The 20,077-nt window shown below is 41.7% G+C and overlaps 1 protein-coding gene and 1 long non-coding RNA gene across 11 annotated transcripts in view; one reads left to right on the forward strand and one right to left on the reverse strand.

Moving 5' to 3' along the window:
• LOC144379054 (uncharacterized) overlaps window positions 1-15,415 on the reverse strand; it is a 52,152-nt gene extending 36,737 nt beyond the window's left edge. For all 5 annotated transcript variants that reach the window (XR_013441160.1, XR_013441161.1, XR_013441159.1 and 2 more), the window contains exon 1: window positions 15,289-15,415. This is a non-coding gene — a long non-coding RNA (uncharacterized LOC144379054). The remainder of the gene's footprint in view (window positions 1-15,288) is intronic.
• Window positions 15,416-15,517: 102 nt separating this feature from the next.
• Window positions 15,518-20,077, forward strand: part of CDK19 (cyclin dependent kinase 19) — a 171,104-nt gene continuing 166,544 nt past the window's right edge. For 2 of the 6 annotated variants that reach the window (XR_013441156.1, XM_078054869.1), the window contains exon 1: window positions 15,654-16,027. Coding sequence is in view for 1 of the 6 variants with exons in the window: in XM_078054869.1 (XP_077910995.1) it covers window positions 15,900-16,027 (128 nt within the window). In the remaining 5 variants the exon portion in view is untranslated. Of the gene's footprint in view, window positions 15,619-15,653; window positions 16,028-17,011; window positions 17,071-20,077 lie in introns of those variants that run through there. The other 4 variants (XM_078054873.1, XM_078054871.1, XM_078054872.1 and 1 more) reach the window with 4 other exon arrangements.

Raw genomic sequence — 20,077 nt, forward strand, 5'->3', positions numbered from 1 at the left:
AAGACAGGCCTTGCTAAGTTTCCCATATTTATTCTCTTTAACTTATCATATTCCTCCACAACTGTCTACTCTTCATCAAATCTAGCATAAAAATCTCAGGTCTGTTTCTATGAGTCTTCATTTCCTTATGAAATTCTCCCATGTCACGTAAAAGTTATTTTCAGACCCAGCTAGGGACCCTAAGAGGGTCCAGGAAAACTTTTTCCTCCCCTACAAATTCATGCTAGATTACAGTGGGCCCTAAATCCAATGACTTGTGTCCTTATAAAAAGAGGAGAGCACACAGACAGACACCCAGAGAAGGCCACATGCAGGTGGGAGCAGAGATTGGAGTTATGCTGCCATAAGCCAAGGAATGCCTGGGGCCACCAGAAGGTGGAATAAATAAAATCTGTGGGAACAAGGCCCTACTCATATCCTGATTTTAGACTTTTAGCCTCCATATCTGTGAGAGAATAAATTTCTGTTGCTTTAAGCCAACCAGTATGTGATATTTTGTTATAGCAACCCTTGGGAACTTATGAAGTAGGGCACTAGCTATTTACCAAGCAGTTCTTAAAGTATGGTCCATGGACTCCTGGGCATCCCTAACGCCCTTTCTAGGAGTCTACAAGGTTAAAACTATTTTCATAGTAATGTTAAGACTTTATTTGCCTTTGTTTTTTAACTGCGTTGATGTTTCAATAATGGTGCAAGAGCAATCAATGGGGGTAACATTGCTGGTGTCTCAACATGTATGAGTTAATGGTACCAAACTGTACTAGCAGTCGTTGTATTCTTCACTGCCATACTCACAATAAAGAAAATGCCAGCCTGTATAGGAATGTCCTTGATGAAGCATAAAAATTATTAGCTTTATTAAATCTTGACCCTAGAGTACATAGCTCTTTAATATTTTGTGTGACAAGTGCTTTGTCTGACAAAGCGCTTCTGCTGCATATTGAAGTACAATGGTTGTCTTGAGGGAAACACTTGTGTAATCACTGGAACTGTGAGCTAAAGTAGCCACCTTTTCCCACAGACTATCATTTCTACTTGAGAGAATAGCTGCCTAAAAAACTATGATTATTCAGACTTGGGTATTTGGCATTTTCTTAGAATTGAATGGAGCGGGGGTGCCTGGCTAGTTCAGTCAGTAGAGCATGTGACTCTTGATCTCAGGGTTGTAGGTTTGAGTTCCACGTTGGGTGTAGAGATTACTTAAAAATTAAAAAAAATATATATTTAAAGAAAAAAAGGAAATGAATGAAGTGACACTGTTACTTCAAGGAAAAGAGTTGATGGTATTTGTTACCAATGATAACAGTTGAGTTTTCAAGCAAAAATTAGTATTTTGAAAAACTCATCTGACACTGTGAGAGTTTCCTGATGAGATCATGGTGATATTAGCAAATATGATTTTTATGATCACGGAATGTGTCAACATTTGTCAGATCTGCATAACTCTGGAAAACATTTTCCAAATGACGAATGTGTGATGTTACAAATTAATGTGTGAGAAAAAGATACATTCAAGTTCAAGATAGACCAATGTTGACTTTTTAGATAATAGAATATGAAAACCTCATTGCTATTGGTTTCAGATTTTACACTGTAATCATCTTTAATAAACTGCCACTTGTTGGGGTGCCTGGGTGACTTAGTCGGTTAAGCATCTGCCTTTGGCTCAGGTCATGATCCTAGGGTCCTGGGATTGAGCTCTGTGTTGGGCTCCCTGCTCAGCAGGGAGCCTGCCTCTCCCTCTGCCCCTCCCCCCTGCTTGTGCATGCACTCTCTCAAATAAATAAATAAATAAAATCTTAAAAAAAACTATCACTTGTTAAGTTTTGATACAGTATCAGAGTATAATACCCACATAATTATCTGAAAAGTCTGTTAAGATACCCCTCCTTTTTTATTTTTATTTTTTTTAAGGGGGGAGGGGCAGAGTGAGAGAGAGAATCTCAAGCAGGCTCCATGCTCAGTGCAGAGCCTGATGTGGAGCTCGAGACCACAACCCCGAGGTCATGACCTGAACCTAAATCAAGAATCGGTTGCTTAACCAACTGAGCCATCCAGGCACCCCACATCCCTACTTTTTTAAAAAAAATATCTGTGTGATGCTAGATTTTCTTCATAGCAAAACATAATAAAACATAACCAAGGGGCGCCTGAGTGGCTCAGTTGTTAAATGTCTGCCTTTGGCTCAGGTCATGATCCCAGGGTCCTGGGATTGAGCCCCACATCGGGCTCCCTGCTCAGCGGGAAGCCTGCTTCTCCCTCTCCCACTCCCCCTGCTTGTGTTCCCTCTCTCGCTGTCTCTCTCTCTGTCAAATAAATAAATAAAATCTTAAAAACACCCTCAACCTATTGTAATAGAATGAATGCAAAAACAGAGATGGAAATCTACCTGTATTCTGTAATCCAAATACAGAGATTTACAATGACATTCTTTTCACTAATTTTATTTTTGTTTTGGGAAACAGTTATTTTTCATATAAATGTGCTAGTATATTTATTATTGTTATGTTTAAATAAAAACTACTTAAAAATTATTAGTGTCTATTTCTAATACACTAAATATTTATAAAAATAACCCACATATATAAAAGTTTTTGGGGTCCTCAATTTTTAAGAGGGTTAAGGAGTACAGAGTCCAAAGAGTTTAAGAGTATTTAGTGTACTATGAGTCTTGTTTTAAAAATCAACTTTAGGGACACCTGGGTGGCTCAGTCGGTTAAGCAGCTGCCTTCGGCTCAGGTCATGATCCTAGGGTCTGGGATTGAGTCCTGCATCGGGCTCCTTGCTCAGTGTGGAGCCTACTTCTCCCTCTGCCTGCCACCCCCGTTTGTGCTCTCTCTCTCTCTGACGAATAAATAAATAAAATCTTTAAAAAAAAATCAACTTTAATAAAAATTTTACAAAAAAGTATATAGTTATATAGACTAAACACTACTTATCAAACAATAATAAAGTCAATGAGTAGAAATTAAACTCAACTATTTCTGAGAATATTTAATCAGGTACATTCTTTCTCATGATCTACTTCACTGACAGTGGTTCCCACCTTCAATTTCAGTTTACTTAGTTCTTTATTTTTTATTTTTTTTTTGAGAGAGAGCATGTGTGCAAGCACAAGTGGCAGGGAGGAGGTGGGGGACAGGGAGAGAGGGAGGGAGAGGGAGAGAGAGAGAATCCCAAGCAGGCTTCACACCTAGCGTGGAGCCTGAAGCTGGGCTCGATCTCACAACCCTGAGATCATGACCCAAGCCGAAATCAAGAGTCAGATGCTCAACCAACTGAGCCACCCAGGCGCCCCCTCAGTTTAATTTATTCTTAAAATTAGGCTACTCAGGGTGTCTGGGTGGCTCAGTCAGTTGAGTGCCAGATTTTTGGTTTTGGCTCAGGTTGTGATCTCATGGGTCGTGGGATCGAGCCTCATGTCCAGCTCCATGTTCAATGGGGAGTCTGCCTGGAGATTCTCTCCCTCTGTCCCTCTCCCACTAAAATAAATAAATAAATCTTAAAAAAAATAAAATTAGGCTACCTGAAGCACTCTTTTTTTCCTCATGGATGAAATCATCTTTAATTTCTCTAGACGTATTTGAATCCTTAAAACTAGTTCTATATCCCTTGATAATGGAGAAGGCTACACATTCGTGGGGACAGAAAGTACATGGTAAATCTCTGTTCGTTCCTTTCAATTTTGCCGTAAATCTAGAACTGCTGTAAAAAATAAAGTCTATTAAAAACACAAAAACAAAACAAAGAAACAAAAAGCTGAGTGCTACATCCCCAATTCTGTTGCATGTTCACTTGGCTACTGTAGATGGTTAAGTCATATAAAAGAAGGATAAACTCTTTGGATACCTGAAGCATTCTTTTATTTAACAAATTACTAAGTGTGTATGGAATACTATAAACTGCTAGGCATTGGTTATTTATTGGTAAGTAAAATAGACATAGCCTTTGCCCTTGTACCACGATTCTTGCTTCTGGTTAAAGATGGGGGTGGTGAACATGTTTCCTTCCTGTCGTTTTTTTTTTTCCTTCCTGTCCCTCTTACGACATCACTGAAATAGAGATTCAGAAGCACAAAGAGGAATAAAGTAGTAGTGAAGAGACCAGAGAATGAGCTTTTAAAACATTTCTTTCTTTCTTTTTTTTTAAGATTTCTTTGTAAGTGATCTCTATACCCAAGGTGGGGCTTGAACTTACAACCCTGAGATCAAGAGTTGCATGCTCCACTGCCTGAGCCAGCCAGGCTCCCCTAAAACATTTCTATGAGACTATTCTGACACATGGAATGAGGAAGCTACAGGCCTCATCTACGAGGCTGGAGAGATGCAGGTGGTCTGCCACGAACCTCTAAGTGTTGGGGCTGCTGGAGTTGGCATACAAGGAAATACAGCAATAGACGTTAGAGTTTGGATGTTAATTGAAGAATTGCATATAGAACAGTTGACCTTCCCTTATCTGCTCCATTCTTCATATGGGCAAAGTACTGTCAAAACAAAGGCATTAGACATTTAGCGCTAAGCCAAAAACAGGAGTGCCTTCTTTAAGAGAAGGGAAATGCTAAGGCCCCTAATATACGTATTAGCTCCTCAGAAGATAGAGAAAGAAAGAACTGATTAAGAGGCATTAAGAATCAATCTAAGATAGGCACCTGGCTGGCTCAGTCAGAAGAGCTTGGAACTCTTGATCTTGGGGTTGTGAGTTTGAGCCCCACATTGGGCCTACAGATTAATTTAAAAAATCAATCTAAGAGGTCCAACATGAGAGTTAATGAGAGTCCTCAAAAGGGTGCAAAAAGGAGTGGTGATGTGACGATAGTGAAGAGGGGAAAGGAAAATCAAAGAGAAAATAAAAGAGCAAAATGAATTCAAAATACCCATACCCAGACACATCCTGAAAGATTCTATTTCCATGATTAAGAATAGATCCTAGGGGCACCTGGCTGGCTCAGTCAGTAGAGCATGCAACTCTTGATCTCAGGGTTGTAAGTTCGAGCCCCACATTGGTTGTAGAGATTATTTAGAAATAAAATCTTTTTTGGGGTGTGGCGCCTGGGTTCATTTAGTTGGGTGTCCCTTGATTTCAGCTCAGGCCATGATCTCAGGGTCATGGGATCAGCAGTGTAAGGCTCCATGCCTAGCAGGCTGTCTGCTTGAAGATTCTCTTCCTCTCCCTCTCCCTCAGCCCTTCCCCGCCTCAGCTCATGTGCTCTCTCTCAAATATATAAATCTTTAAAAAAAAACCCCATTTTTTTTAAGTAGGAAGGTAAAACAGATTTCTTTATTTTTTTTAGAGTTTGTTTGTTTGTTTGTTTATTTATTTATTTATTTATCAGAGAGGGAGAGAGCACAGGCAAGGGGAGCGGCAGGCAGAGGGAGAAGCAGGCTCCCTGCCAAGCAAGGAGCTCGATGCAGGACTCGATCCCAGGACCCTGGGATCATGACCAGAGCCGAGGGCAGATGCCCAACCGACTGAGCCACCCAGGCATCCCAAAACAGATTTCTAATACAATTGAACCACTGATTGTTAGAAAATAGTGGGGGTATGCCTTTAGAGTTCTGAGGAAATTTCATTTTTAACTTGGAATTGTATATTCAGCCAAAAAATAATCAAACAGTTTATAGTTTGGAAAGCAACCAATCTAATCTGCTCACTGAGGAGCTTACAGCCTGTCTGGGAAGAAAGACAGGTAAACATGATATGCTTAAGATAAGAAGGTATAAAGAGGTCTCACAGGTGTTACCAACATGGAGAGGGGCACCCATCCTAGTTTGGCGAGGCCAGAGAAGACTTCTTGAAGATGATCCTGAGTTGACCTGAATACTCAGGTCTTGAAGATGATCCTGAGTTGAGCCTTGAACCATGAGAAAACAACTTGGTAAATCTCTTCAATAAATTTCCCTGACCTAGAGTAGACTGTGGTAAGAGAAACTTTATCTCCATATTCAAACTTGACTTCTACATAGCTTATGACTAAGGGTATAAGCATTAAAAAATCATCATGATTTTGCTCACTCCTTCTATCACATATGCACTGAACCTGATTTGCAAGATGTGCAGCTCAGTTCTCCTCATGACTAATCCATTGGAAGTAAGGCACACCTACCTTTCCTTCTGACTTGAACAAATGGTTGAAACCGTCACTTTTTTCTTTCACTGTGGTTCTCTACCTGTGTCAAGTGCACTCAGTTTTTTAATGTTTAGGCCAAACTTTTCAAATTCCTTATTGGCATGTGATTTAGGCCTTACTAAGTTCTGTGTGATTATCATTTATTTGTTTTTTTCTTAGATCCCAGGGCAGACTATATTCGGATGTCAGAGAATGATTTGTGCTGTATTGGGGCTAAGAAGTTTAAAGAATGAAAAGATAGCCATCAAAGTCATATTTGTGACTTCCTATTTCTTTTTCTCTCTGTTTTCCTGAAAACATAGTAAGCCAAAAAGACAAATAAGGTACCTATGAAGTCTTGCTCCTACTTGGAATTTTTTTCTTTTTTGAATGAAAAAAAAAATGTCCCAGCTCTCTTTGAGATGAGCATCAGCTGAATAGGCCTACTTCATTGTTATTTTGTAGCACACTGTAGTTACTATATATTTGAAAAATCCTATATTTTCCCATACTTGAGCTACTAAAAAAATGATAAGAAGAAGAACAAGAAGATCTTGTAATCTGTTTACAAGGCTACTTTTTTTTTTTTTTTTTTTGTAAAGTAGGCTCCATGCCCAACATGGGGCTTGAATTCACCCTGAGATCCTGAGATCAAGAGTTGCATGCTCTACTGACTGAGCTAGCTAGGCACTCCTACAAGGCCAATTTTGAAAGATCACATTCATTCACCATGACATGTTTTTGTTATCAGAGCAGAGAAATACGGCTAAAAGATGGAGAGGGAGTGTTTTAATAACATTCTTGTAGTTAGACTCTCCTTTATTTATTTTTATTTATTTTTTAAAGATTTTATTTGAGACAGAGAGAGAGAGAGAGAAAGAGAGCACGGGCTTACACAAGCAAGGGGAGGGGCAGAGGGAGAAGTAGGCTCCCTGACATGGGGCTACATCCCAGGACCTTGGGATCATGCCCTGAGCCTAAATCAGGAGCCAGATGCTTAACTGACTGAGCTACCCAGGGGCCCCTAGACTCTCCTTTATGAAAAGAAAAATATAAATAAGAAAGCCCACTCTGGGGATGCCAAAAATTCCCTCTTATTCCTACTGAATGTTGTATGGGATGAGGGAAAAGATCATTTTCTTCCTTTTTTTCAGGATGGCCCCTCATTCAGTGACAGTCAAAACTGAGCACAGTTCCTGGTTGAATAGTGTTTCCCCCAAATTCATGCCTACCTAGAACTTGAGAGTATGATGTTACTTAGAAATAAGATTTTGTAGATGTATGAAAGTTACAATGAGGTTCTAACTTGTACAATGAGGATTAGGGTGGGGCCTAAATCCAATATGACTGATGTCCTTTTAAGAGGGAATTTGGACACAGACACAGATGGAAGATGGCCATGTGAAGATAGAGGCAGAGACTAGAGTTATGTTGCCACAAGCCAAGGAAAGCCAAGGACGGCCAAGGACTACTGACAACCACCAAACAAGGAGGGAGGCATGCAGCAGATTCTCCCAGAATGAACCAACCTTGCTATACCTTGATTCCAGAATTCCAGAATTGCGCCCCAGACCATCCTTAATATATGAAGCGTTGTTATCAGACTTTTAATCAATGTTTAAATAGTCTGAATATGCCTCCCAGAAGAGTTACAGGTATTTACATGGCAAATAATACCCTGAAATCTGATTGGCCAGAGAACTATTGCTGTTTGAGTGGAAAAGCAAAGGCAAGGAAGGCCTCTTTAACATACTAGGACAATGAACATCATGGGGCACCTGGGTGGCTCATTCGTTAAGCGTCTGCCTTTGGCTCAGGTCATGATCCCGGGGTCCTGGGATTGAGGCCCACATCGGGCTCCCTGCCAGGCGGAAAGCCTGCTTCTCCCTCTCCCACTCCCAGTGCTTGTGTTCCGTCTCTCTCTGTGTCTCCCTCTGTCAAATAAATAAAATCTTAAAAAAAAAAAATACTAGGACAAGGAACATCTCAATGGCTGTGGCAATGATAGTCTCTGTATTTCATAAGCCCTATGACTCTTCCACGCACTGAGAAAGCAGAAAGAGATGACTGATATCAACCAAATATGAAGAAAAATAAAGTAGAGGTAGTAATTTTAACATATACAAAGTAGAGTTTAAGACACAGACGACGGAATGTCTCAGAATCATTTGATCTTGATAAACAGCCCTGTTAATACTTGACAGTATCATCCTCTAGTGTCATAGAAACCTGAGGTTAAATCTTATCACTAACTGTAACATTCCATAGTTTATCTTCCTAGAGCCTCTGGTTTTTTTATTTGCAAAATGGAGATAATACATATCTTCCTCATAGAATGGTTGTAAGCTAATTTATATAAAATGCCTAGGATTCAATAAATGTTAGCTTTCATTCTGTCTGCTTATTTGTCAAAAAAAAAATATGCCAAAACCATCATTCCTTCTTCAAGCCCCCTGCTCAAGCCCCATTGCTTTTTTTCCTCTGCATTTGATCATGCTTCCCATGTTATATAGAAGTTATTACTTTTATTATAAGGAGGCTAGGAATGTCTCAGTTCTTCAATTCCCTTTCCTTCATGGAGGCCTAGTCTTACTCTCCCCACTCACCTTCTCAAGATTTCTCCCTTTCCGTGTGAAGCTACCTCTGTTTGGATTTTGTCCCCTAGAAGCTCCATATTTTACCCCCAATATTTCCTATGTTTTCACTTTTCTTTCTCCACCAGTTCTTTCCTTTCAGTATATGAAAAGCTTCTTCCTCCTATTAAAAACAAACTAATAACAAAACCAAACTCTGAACTTCTCTTGACTATGGTAGGTTCAATTCTATCTTTCTCCATTCTTAGCCAAGCTCCTACTGTTTTTTTCAAGATTTATGTATTTGAGAGAGAGAGCGAGCATGTGTGCACACACACACACACACAGAGGCACAAACGGGGGGAGGGGCAGAGGGAGAGAGAATCTCAAGCAGACTTCTCACAAGCAGGGAATCCGACGTGGGGCTCCAGGTGGGGCTCAATCTCACAACACAGAGCATGACCTGAGCCGAAATCAAGAGTCAGCCACTTAACTGACTGAGCCCTCCAGGTGCCCATACTTTTTTTTCCATTTAAATTATTTAATATTCACCTTTTGAAAAGGCAACATTTTATGAATCAAAATTCAAAAAGGCCAGTACAAATTCTCCCTCCTATCCCTGATTCTCAAGCCATTTATCTTCCCTGAGCAAATGGTTTCCTGTGGTCTTTCTATGCATATACAAGCAAATACGTATTTTTCCTTTTGTATGAAAATTTTAGCATATGGCAGACACTCTTCTGATTCTTGCTTTTTTTCAGTTAAAAATATATCTTGGAGGTCTTTTCATATTAGTGCCTAAACAATTTCCTCATTGTTAAAGTGTTCTCAAAAGCAGATGCCAAGATGGGATTAGACATGCAAGAGACTTACTGGAGGAAATGCCTGTGAGGGAGAAAAAGGAGAGAGCTGGAGACAATCAGATAGTGATGCTGATCTGAGCCCCATGAAGGAGGGGTGGGGGGAATTAGGAGGGTTGGGGTAGTTAGTGACTCAGACTGCAACATAGTTCTAAGAAAGTTTCAGACAGGCTTAAACCTGGGGATTCCTTAAAACAAAGTCACACATCAGAGGAATCCTGCATCCTGCAGGAATGGACCTGCCTGAACATCCTGCTATGCTCAGTCATCCGCTGGGAGAAGTTCATGGGGAGTGTGGCCTCATTGCAAATGCGGTGGTAGATTCAGGGCTTAACAGATGGAGCCTCCCGGCAGGGAAGAGATCTGAGAGGAATAGTTCATAGCCTTCATATTATTTTTAGGGCTGCATAATAATCCACTGATGGATGTGCCATACTTTATTTATCCATTCTGGGAGGTACATCACAGCATCTACCACAAGGAGTAGTACTATTATGTATTTTTTTTTTTTTTTTGTAAACTACTATGTAATTTTGATAGATGCTGCCAAGATCAAAATCTAATGTATATATTTTGTGAATGTGTACTTCCACTAGCAATGTAGAAGACTATTTCCTCATATCCTTAGTAACACAGGGTGTGGTAAAACTTTATTTTTTTAGTTAACCTTTTCATAATCTATATTTGGTTTTTTACTTACACATTTTCCCAGTTTTCATTTACTCCCAAGTACATACTCATTAAGCCCTGGCTCTGTAATTTACTAGCTGTCTCAGTTTGTTCATTGTAAAATAAGAATAATAAATCAACAAACCTAATAGGGATATTTTGAGGATAAAATGAATGCAAAACTCAATAGTTAAAAACAGCAACCAACCAAAAAATATTCTCCATACTCTACACTGATGATTTTCAAATCTATACATTTAGGCCAGACTTCTCGTTGGCAGGTAAAAATATTCATCTGTTTACTTGCTCTTTCATTATTTATTTATTTTTTAAAGATTTTATTTATTTATTTGACAGAGACAGAGAGAGACACCAAGAGAGGGAACACAAGCAGGGGGAGTGGGAGAGGAAGAAGCAGGCCTCCTCTTGAGCAGGGAGCCCGACGTGGGGCTCGATCCCAGGACCCTGGGACCATGACCTGAGCCGAAGGCAGAGGCTCAACCGACTGAGCCAACCAGGCGCCCCGTTCTTTCATTTAAAAAAATTTTTAATTTAAATTCAACTTGTTATTTATTTATTTATTTATTTATTTTATTATATTTTTTAAAGATTTTATTTGACAGAGAGAAACACAGCGAGAGAGGGAACACAAGCAGGGGGAGTGGGAGAGGGAGAAGCAGGCTTCTCGCCGAGCAGGGAGCCTGATGCGGGGCTTGATCCCAGGACCCAGGGATCATGACCTGAGCCGAAGGCAGACGCTTAACAACTGAGCCACCCAGGTGCCCCGTTCTTATTTTTAAAGATTTTATTTATTTATTTTGACAGAGAGAGAGAGAGAGACAGCGAGAGAGGGAACACAAGCAGGGGGAGTGGGAGAGGGAGAAGCAGGCCTCCCGCCAAGCAGGGAGCCCGATGCGGGGCTCGATCCCAGGATCCTGGGATCATGACCTGAGCCAAAGGAAGACGCTTAAAGACTGAGCCACCCAGGTGCCCCTTACTTGTTATTTCTATCTTGATGCCCCCACAAGCACTTCAGATAGAACATGCTCTAGCCAAACTTATCATTTTTCTCTTAAAAACTGCTCTTATTCCTTTATTTACATTATTGTTACAGTCAAAACCCTGGAAGACATTTTGGATTATTCTTTCTCCCTTAAACCCACATTTAATTAATCACTAGGTTCTGTTGAATTTGATTCATAAATAATTCTGGTATCTGGCTTTTTCTCATGATCAGCACTATCACTCTATGGTTCAGATCCCTGTATTTTTTAAAAAAATTTTTTTAAAGATTTTATTTATTTATTAGAGAGAGAGAAAGTACAAGCAGCGGGAGCAGCAGGCAGACGGAGAAGCAGGCTCCCCGCTGAGCAAGGAGCCCGATGTGGGACTCAATCCCAGGACCCTGGGATCATGATTTTTTTTTTAAAGATTTATTTTTATTTATTTGACTGATAAAGACACAGCAAGAGAGGGAACACAAGCAGGGGGAGTGGGAGAGGGAGAAGCAGGCTTCCTGCGGAGCAGCAAGCCCGATGCAGGGCTTGATCCCAGGACCCTGGGATCATGACCTGAGCTGAAGGCAGCCGCTTAACCGACTGAGCCACCCAGGAGCCCCTAGATCCCTGTATTTTGTAAGTATTAAGGTAACAGCTTCTTCTTCTTCTTTTTTTAAATAGGCTTCACCATGGGGCTTGAACTCAAGACCCTAAAATCAAGAGTCACATGCTCTACCAACTTGGGGATCCAGCCAGGTGCCCTAAGGCAATAGCTTCCTTACTGTTCCCACCTTCTTCCAATCTATCCTGAACACTGCTGTCAGGAGTTTTTGAGTACACAGCACTGATTATAATACTTCTTAGCTCAAGAGTCTTTAATAAACTGGACCATTTCCTTACACCACACACAAAAATAGACTCAAAATGGTTGAAAGACCTCAATGTGAGACAGGAGTCCATCAACATCCTTGAGGAGAACCCAGGCAGCAACCTCTTTGACCTCAGCCACAGCAACTTCTTCCTAGAAACATCGCCAAAGGCAAGGGAAGCAAGGGCAAAAATGAACTATTGGGACCTCATCAAGATAAAAAGCTTTTGCACAGCAAAAGAAGCAGTCAACAAAACCAAAAGACAACCGACAGAATGGGAGAAGATATTTGCAAATGACATATCAGATAAAGGGCTAGTATCCAAAATCTATAAAGAACTTCTTAAACTCAACACTCAAAGAACAAATGATCCAATCAAGAAATGGGCAGAAGACATGAACAGACATTTTTCCAAGGAAGACATCCAAATGGCCAACAGACACATGAAAAAGTGCTCAACATCGCTCGGCATCAGGGAAATCCAAATCAAAACCTCAATGAGATATCACCTCACACCAGTCAGAATGGCTAAAATTAACAAGTCAGGAAATGACAGATGTTGGTGGGGATGTGGAGAAAGGGGAACCCTCCTACACTGTTGGTGGGAATGCAAGCTGGGGCAGTCACTCTGGAAAACAGTATGGAGGTTCTTCAAAAAGTTGAAAATAGAGCTACCCTACAACCCAGCAATTGCACTACTGGGTATTTACCCCAAAGATACAAATGTAGGGATCCGAAGGGGTATATACACCCCGATGTTTATAGCAGGAATGTCCACAATAGCCAAACTGTGGAAAGAGCCAAGATGTCCCTTGACAGATGAATGGATAAAGAAGAAGTGGTATATATATACAATGGAATATTATGCAGCCATCAAAAAGAATGAAATCTTGCCATTTGCAATGATGTGGATGGAACTGGAGGGTACTATGCTGAGCGAAATAAGTCAATCAGAGAAAGACATGTATCATATGACCTCACTGATATGAGGAATTCTTAATCTCAGGAAACAAACTGAGGGTTGCTGGAGTGGTGGGGGGTGGGAGGGATGGGGTGGCTGGGTGATAAGACATTGGGGAAGGTATGTGCGTTGGTGAGCGCTGTGAATTGTGCAAGACTGTTGAATCATAGATCTGTACCTCTGAAACAAATAATACATTATATGTTTAAAAAAAAAAAGAAGAAGATAGCAGGAGGGGAAGAATGAAGGGGGGGAATCGGAGGGGGAGACGAACCATGAGAGACAATGGACTCTGAAAAAGAAACTGAAGGTTCTAGAGGGGAGGGGGTGGGAGGATGGGTTAGCCTGGTGATGGGTATTAAACAGGGCACGTTCTGCATGGAGCACTGGGTGTTATACGCAAACAATGAATCATGGTGGGTCAGCCTGGTGATGGGTATTAAAGAGGGAACGTTCTGCATGGAGCACTGGGTGTTATACGCAAACAATGAATCATGGTGGGTCAGCCTGGTGATGGGTATTAAAGAGGGAACGTTCTGCATGGAGCACTGGGTGTTATACGCAAACAATGAATCATGGAACACTACATCAAAAACTAATGATGTAATGTATGGTGATTAACATAATAAAAAACACCTTTTTATCTTAAAAAAAAAGTCTTTAATGGCTTCCGATTGCCTCTAAAATGATGAAATTTAAAACTTTTACTTGACATATATATAGGCTCTTCATAATCTGACCTCTGCTTATCTAACCTCTTTTTAGATATCCCTTTCCCTGCTTTAATCTGTAACAAACTAGTTGCATTTCTCAGATTATATCATGTTCTCTCATGATATATGTATTTGCCATCCTGCCTTAAATAATTTCCTGCTACTTGTCCACTTGCCCTTCATATAAGGTTCTCTAAATTTTGGCTCAAACTGACCTCCCTTGTGAAGCCTAGCCTGACTCCTCTAAAAGTCTTCCTATTCTACCATTGCTCTTTGTTCCCACACGGTTTGTTTTTAATTTGCCTGCGTGTTTATTTCTTCAATAGGTTTTAGTTCCCCCGATGGAAAAAGACCAATTTTCATCTGGTATCTTCAGCACTTATCACGGCTCCTGGAAATAAGAGAAACTCAGATACTTTTTGATTGACTTCAAGATCTGAGAAAGTTTCCCAAGAAATTTACTCTTGTAGTAAATAAATGATCTCCCCCCCACCCCAAGTTTTCCAGGTTTCTTCCAAAACCTAGCAGGCAGCTCACTATCAACTTTCCTTGCCACTTTATTTATTTTTTGAAGAAAGCCTTTTTTTTTTTTTTAAGATTTTATTTATTTGTCAGAGAGAGCGAGGCAGGCAGAGGGAGAAGCAGGCAGAGGGAGAAGCAGGCTCCCCGACGAGCAAGGAGCCCCATGCGGGACTCAATCCCAGGACCCTGGGATCATGATCTGAGCCGAAGGCAGACGGTTAACCGACTGAGCCACCCAGGTACCCTCCTTACCACTTTAGATACGAGTGACCATTTCTTCCTTTGTGCTCCCACTAAATGTAGTATATTAGTCCTATCCTAGCAGCAATCATGTTTAAGATTGTATCCCAATTATCTGACACATTAAGCACGCAATAATTAAATGAATCAATCTTCACCTTGATTAAGGAGACTTTCTTGAACATTCTAGGAGAATGTCACCATTATGCATAGACTGTAAAAAATCTTTTACAATCCAAACCTGATGATTGTTTTTAAAATGATGCATCCCCCTGGCACTTTAACTGTCCTTAGACAGATGGCCAAAGCTTGGCTGTGGGAACCGCATATGGTAGGAGGAGACCATGACTAGAGCGCGAGGAAAAGGATGATTGGCAGCTCAGGGCTCAGAAGTTCTCCTCACACCTAAGCTAGGACTAGGAAACTGCTGATGGTTCAGCTTTTGAAATACGGTTTTCGCATCGTAAAGAAAAAAGATTAACCTATCAGAAACAACCGAGCACACCCAATTACCAATCAAGAGCGGGAAAAGAGCCAAAGCCTGGGGATACCCACGCACCAACGAGGACGTCATTCTCTAGTCTCAGCCAATGAACGGTTGGACGGGGGAGGGGGCGGGGTAACAGGCGGACCAATTGCCACAAAAAACAAACAATCTGCAGTACAACTGCCCTAACCACAGCGCTCGCCTCTCAAACCGCAGGAGCAAACTCCTGAGCAAACCACTTGTCAAATACTTTCCACTCTCCTCGCCCGGGAGCAGTTATAGTGGAGTACCTTCCTCACACCAGAACAAGAGCCTTCTTTCCACCAGCTCCCACAGACTCGCAGAAAGAATACAGCAACTTTGAGCTTTCTACCTTCACAGGAACTGGCAGTCCGGCGGTACCTGAGGGGGAGGGGCGGCCCCAGTGCGCAGGCGTGCACGCCTCGTGGGGGGCGGGGCTGTGGCGGCCCAAAGCAACCTGGGTGCTGTATTTCTTTTGCTGGCAAAACTCAGCCACTCCTTTAGACTGCAGAACTGTATTTCCCAGGAGCCTCCGCGACTTCGGGGTGGGCGGTATGGTTCGTTAATGAGCTCGAGGAAGCCGCGGAGCTGCCCACCAGGTTCCAAAACAAGGAAATGAAGGGGGGAGGCGGGACTGGGGCTGCCTGCGGGAGCCGCCGCCGCCGCCGCCGCGGAGGAGGAGGAGGTGGTGGTGGAGGAGGTGGCTGCCGCGGCCGCCGAGGAGTCCCTTGCTGAAGGCGGACCGCGGGGCGGCGGGCGGCGCGCGCGCGCCCGAGAGGCGGCTGTTGGAGAAGTGGAGCGGCGGTCGCGGGGGGAGGAGGAGGAGGGACTGAGCGGCGGCGGCCCCCGCGTCCCGGTGCCTCTATGGGGAAAGCAGACAATGGATTATGATTTCAAGGCGAAGCTGGCGGCGGAGCGGGAGCGGGTGGAGGATTTGTTTGAGTACGAAGGGTGCAAAGTGGGACGCGGCACCTACGGGCACGTCTACAAGGCGAGGCGGAAAGATGGGTAAGAGCAGGGGTGGGGGGAGTAGGCTCGCTTGGGTCTTCGCCCAGCCCGCGACCGCGCGGGATGGGTGGGTCGGCGCCGGGTCGGGCCGTTCCCGAGTGGCGAGGCGGAGGTGGTCGCGGGGCCGTGTCCCAGCGCGGACTGAGGGACGCGGGTGCTGTCCGCCTCCCGCGCGGCCCCGTCGCGCCTCTCGAACTCCCGCGGCGCAGCCCAGTCGGGGGGCGTCGGTCCCGTCCCAGAGGGCGCCTTCCGCGTGCATGGAGCTGGCGGCGGGACTCGAGTTGGGACCTCGGTTGGAGGTGGAGTTTGTGGGGTCTGGTCTCTTGGGGAGACGCGGAGGGATGAGAAAGCTTTGCCGAGGAGTTGCCGCTCCGGCCCTGGGCTGGTGACGGTCGTTGTGGAACTTCCAATCGGCTGAGCGCCTCCCGGGGGCGGCGGTTTGAAACCTAGCCGAGGAGCCGGTCGCGCGGCCGAGTGCTGGGGTCCTAGCCAGCCTCACGGGTCTGACCCGCCGGGCACCTCTGCCCTTGGCGCCAGCCAGCCCATTGGTTCCTCAGCGCAGCGCCCCCGTCCCAGTCTATACCTGGCGATTTCTGGATCCCTCCTCATTCGCCCCCGATTGCGCTTTTTCACATTCTGAATTCCGCACCTTACCTCGAATGTAGGACCTCTTGGGAAACTAACCGCGTTTTACCCGCAGAACTTCAGAGTTCGCCTAGTTCTCTGGTAACTCATTTCCCCCAACCTGGGATAGTCTGATGTCCTGCACTCCGTCCCCTGGCTGAATGACTGCGTGCTGGGCTTTATCGAGCACCTAGATTATCCAGAACGGAATTGAAGTGACGGAGATCTGGGCCTCAATCTTTGTTTTCCTGGGAGTTGAGGGAGAACCGTAGTAACCTCTTAGGAAGCCTTTATTGATTGTTCTCTTAGGAGAAGGCGAGCTGGATAAAGTATTGAGAACACCTGTCTTTCGTCCTGTAGGGTAGACGAGCTCGTACTGTAGGACAGGTGGAACAGCTGCAGCTCCCTGCCTGTGAAGGGTAGGTGTAAACCAATCGCCTCTTCACCGCCTATCCTGGCAGAAATTCTCCTCCCCCAGAGTTAGGAGCCCAGGAACGTCTATCTCCCTGTCCCGCTTAGATTTCAAAGACTTAGATTTCAAAAACTATATGAAAGAGAGTCTTTAGGGTCGTAACGGAACATTTCTGAATAAAGTGAGTATCAGCCAAAATGACATTAGTAAGATTTGAAGTGTTGCCTATCGTTCTGCGCACTCTGTTGTAATTGATATAATTGATTTATGAACTCTAGGACGAAAGTAGTTGGAGTGTGTGTGCTAATTTCGTACAGAGAACGAGAAAGCACAACTTTACAAATTGTTTTATCATAAAGTATCGTGGAAATCACCAGGTACTATACACGTGTCTAAGGATTGTTACTGGAAGTAATTTTTGTCTTATAACTGAACAGGCCCCATGGTATTCAGTTGTAAACTTTTCTCATAATTCTTTCAGTTAATTGCCAGGTGTCCTTGAATTAGTATCTTGGAATGTGAGGTACTATAACTTGTATTTTGTTTTTGGAATATTAACTTTACTTGTTTTACTGGTGTCCCTGTAGTAATCTTATCAGATATACTTGGGGAGAGGACATCTAGTTTTCCTGTTTGGACATTGGCATTACAAAACAAATTACACGTGGTGTTTTTCATACTCCTCATGCTAACTTTATAATATACTTGATCTGGAATTTCTAAAATGTATTTTCATTTTTGTTAAAATAGCTTCCTTTTAGTAGGCAACTTTTGAGAAAAATTGAAAATTCTGCTTTTGAATTGTATTTCGATAGCATGGGCTATAACAAAAAACAGATAATTTAATTCCTGCTTCTAATTGTTCTTTTTGAATATTTTCCCCTCTAATAAAGTTCTTGATTCGACTACACTTTCTTCTTGAGTGAAATTTGTTTGATTAGAATTAATAAAGTTTCTTTAATAGAATAAGATCAGTTTGTGTATTTTCAAAATATACTTTTTAAAGAAACTTGTAGGATCTGAAAGCATTAGTTGATATCACTGTATTACTTGTAAGAAAAATCAATAAAGGTAGGTTTTCTTGGACCAAGGGTCTAGTTGAGATTTGAGGCTTTACAGTAAACACATCTCTTGTGGGTTGGTAGGATTAGTTTTATGTTCATTGATACCAGCGATTTGAAAGAATAGAAAGTTTTCAGTGATGGTTCTAAACTGTGATGCAGATTTGCAATGTAAAGGATTTTACACTCTGATCATGGTCAATTACAGTTTAGTTCTTTACAGAATTTATTTTGGTTAATTCAGAAAAAATGTGTAATGCTATTTTAGGGAGCAAGAAAAAAGTCACATGGGTTCATTAAAGAGAAATTATTCTGATGTATATAACATAGTATATAACCAAAAAATCACTCAGGTCTTTTGGAGAAACACTGGAAGAAGTAATGTAACACAAAACATCACTAGAAAAGCCTCTGCTTGTAGTTTAATACTACAGTTTAAAAAACCTTAGAATATTTTCATTGAAATATGACTTTAACTTAGACTATGTTATTTATACTACATAACTTTATACAGTGGAAATGAAAGATTACATTTGGGTTTTTCACTTTTAATAAAAATGTTACTTTTTCTTTTTGTTTTGAAGGAAGAGAATCTTTTGACCCAACCATCCTTTTTAAATAAACTCAGGCTTAAAAGTTATTCTTGAGAAACAAGTTCAGAGTATTTCTAGATTTTTTAGTATGAGCAAGAATTTGTAATAGTTTTAACAGTAACAAGTCACATATAACGGTTTATGATTACAAATCTCAAGACCATATTTCTTAAATTTGAAAAACTTTGTTTTGATTGATAAAGGAATATTGTTAAAAAGTTCTTTTGTCAATAAGAGGTTCAAACAAACTTGATTCCATAGGATAGTGTTATGTCTGAAAACTGTTGTACCCAACAATACTACTATTCAACTTTGCAGACATTCATTTAGTCTTTGAACCACTCTAATCAAAGAATGCTCCTTTTTGGAGATGTCTGAAAGATACTTGTTAATTGAAAGTGAAATGGCTAACTGACAACAGTTTCAGTTTTGCCTTAGGGTTTCAGATGAGTAGTTGGTGACTATGTATCTTAATGTGTAAAGTTACAGATGAGCAATTGGTGTCTGCATGTCTACTAATATAGGTCACGAAATCCTTCACAAATAAATGTAGTTAGGTACATGTGGATACATATAGGTAAATAATAGGCATGGTCATAACAGCCTGGTTTTGATAGATTTTTCATATTTGGTTTGTAGTTAAAATAGATTATATTTGCGTTCTTTTTTTTTGAGATCTACGAAGATTAAAGATGATGTATCAGTAGGATCATAGCATTTTAGAAAGCTATCAAGAGTTTTAAGATCATTTAGTCTCATTTCTTTACAAATGAGAAAACCAGAGCTGTTAGAGGTTGTTATGACCATAGTCTCACAGCAAAGACAAGCCTCACAGCAAATTGCAAGACAGTAATCCAGATTTCGTGACTGAGTTACTGCATTTTCTAATGTGTTTTCCTTCTTTAATACCATAGGAAGCAAAACAAAAAAGGTCATGTTGCTTCTAGTTTATTGTATAAACTTTTTCCATGTAAAGGATACATCTATACCAACAAATACAGAAAAGGGAAAATATCACATGGACATTTAAAAAAAGTAGAAGTGCAGGCCTGTAGTTCTCTTTATCTGGTTTCTCTGCATTCTCACTGTCTTACTTTTGTCCACCATCTTTGATTTGCGCAGTAGCTTAATTGGTCTCTGCTGTTAGGTTAGTCTTTCCTCATGATAGTCCAAGATCCAAGTTACCTGGGGTCATTTTTCTACAATATAAAATCACTCATGTCACATCTTGGAAAACTGTGCAGTCTCTCTGGCTCATACAATCACATCCAATCTTAATTCCTTACTTTGGCATGTAAAGCCATTTGCATTTGGATCCTAAAGTCTTTCGTCTTTACAGCCTTTATGCTTGCCACCAATT

The sequence above is a fragment of the Halichoerus grypus genome, chromosome 9, assembly GCF_964656455.1.
Source record: "Halichoerus grypus chromosome 9, mHalGry1.hap1.1, whole genome shotgun sequence".
Taxonomy (NCBI): domain Eukaryota; kingdom Metazoa; phylum Chordata; class Mammalia; order Carnivora; family Phocidae; genus Halichoerus; species Halichoerus grypus.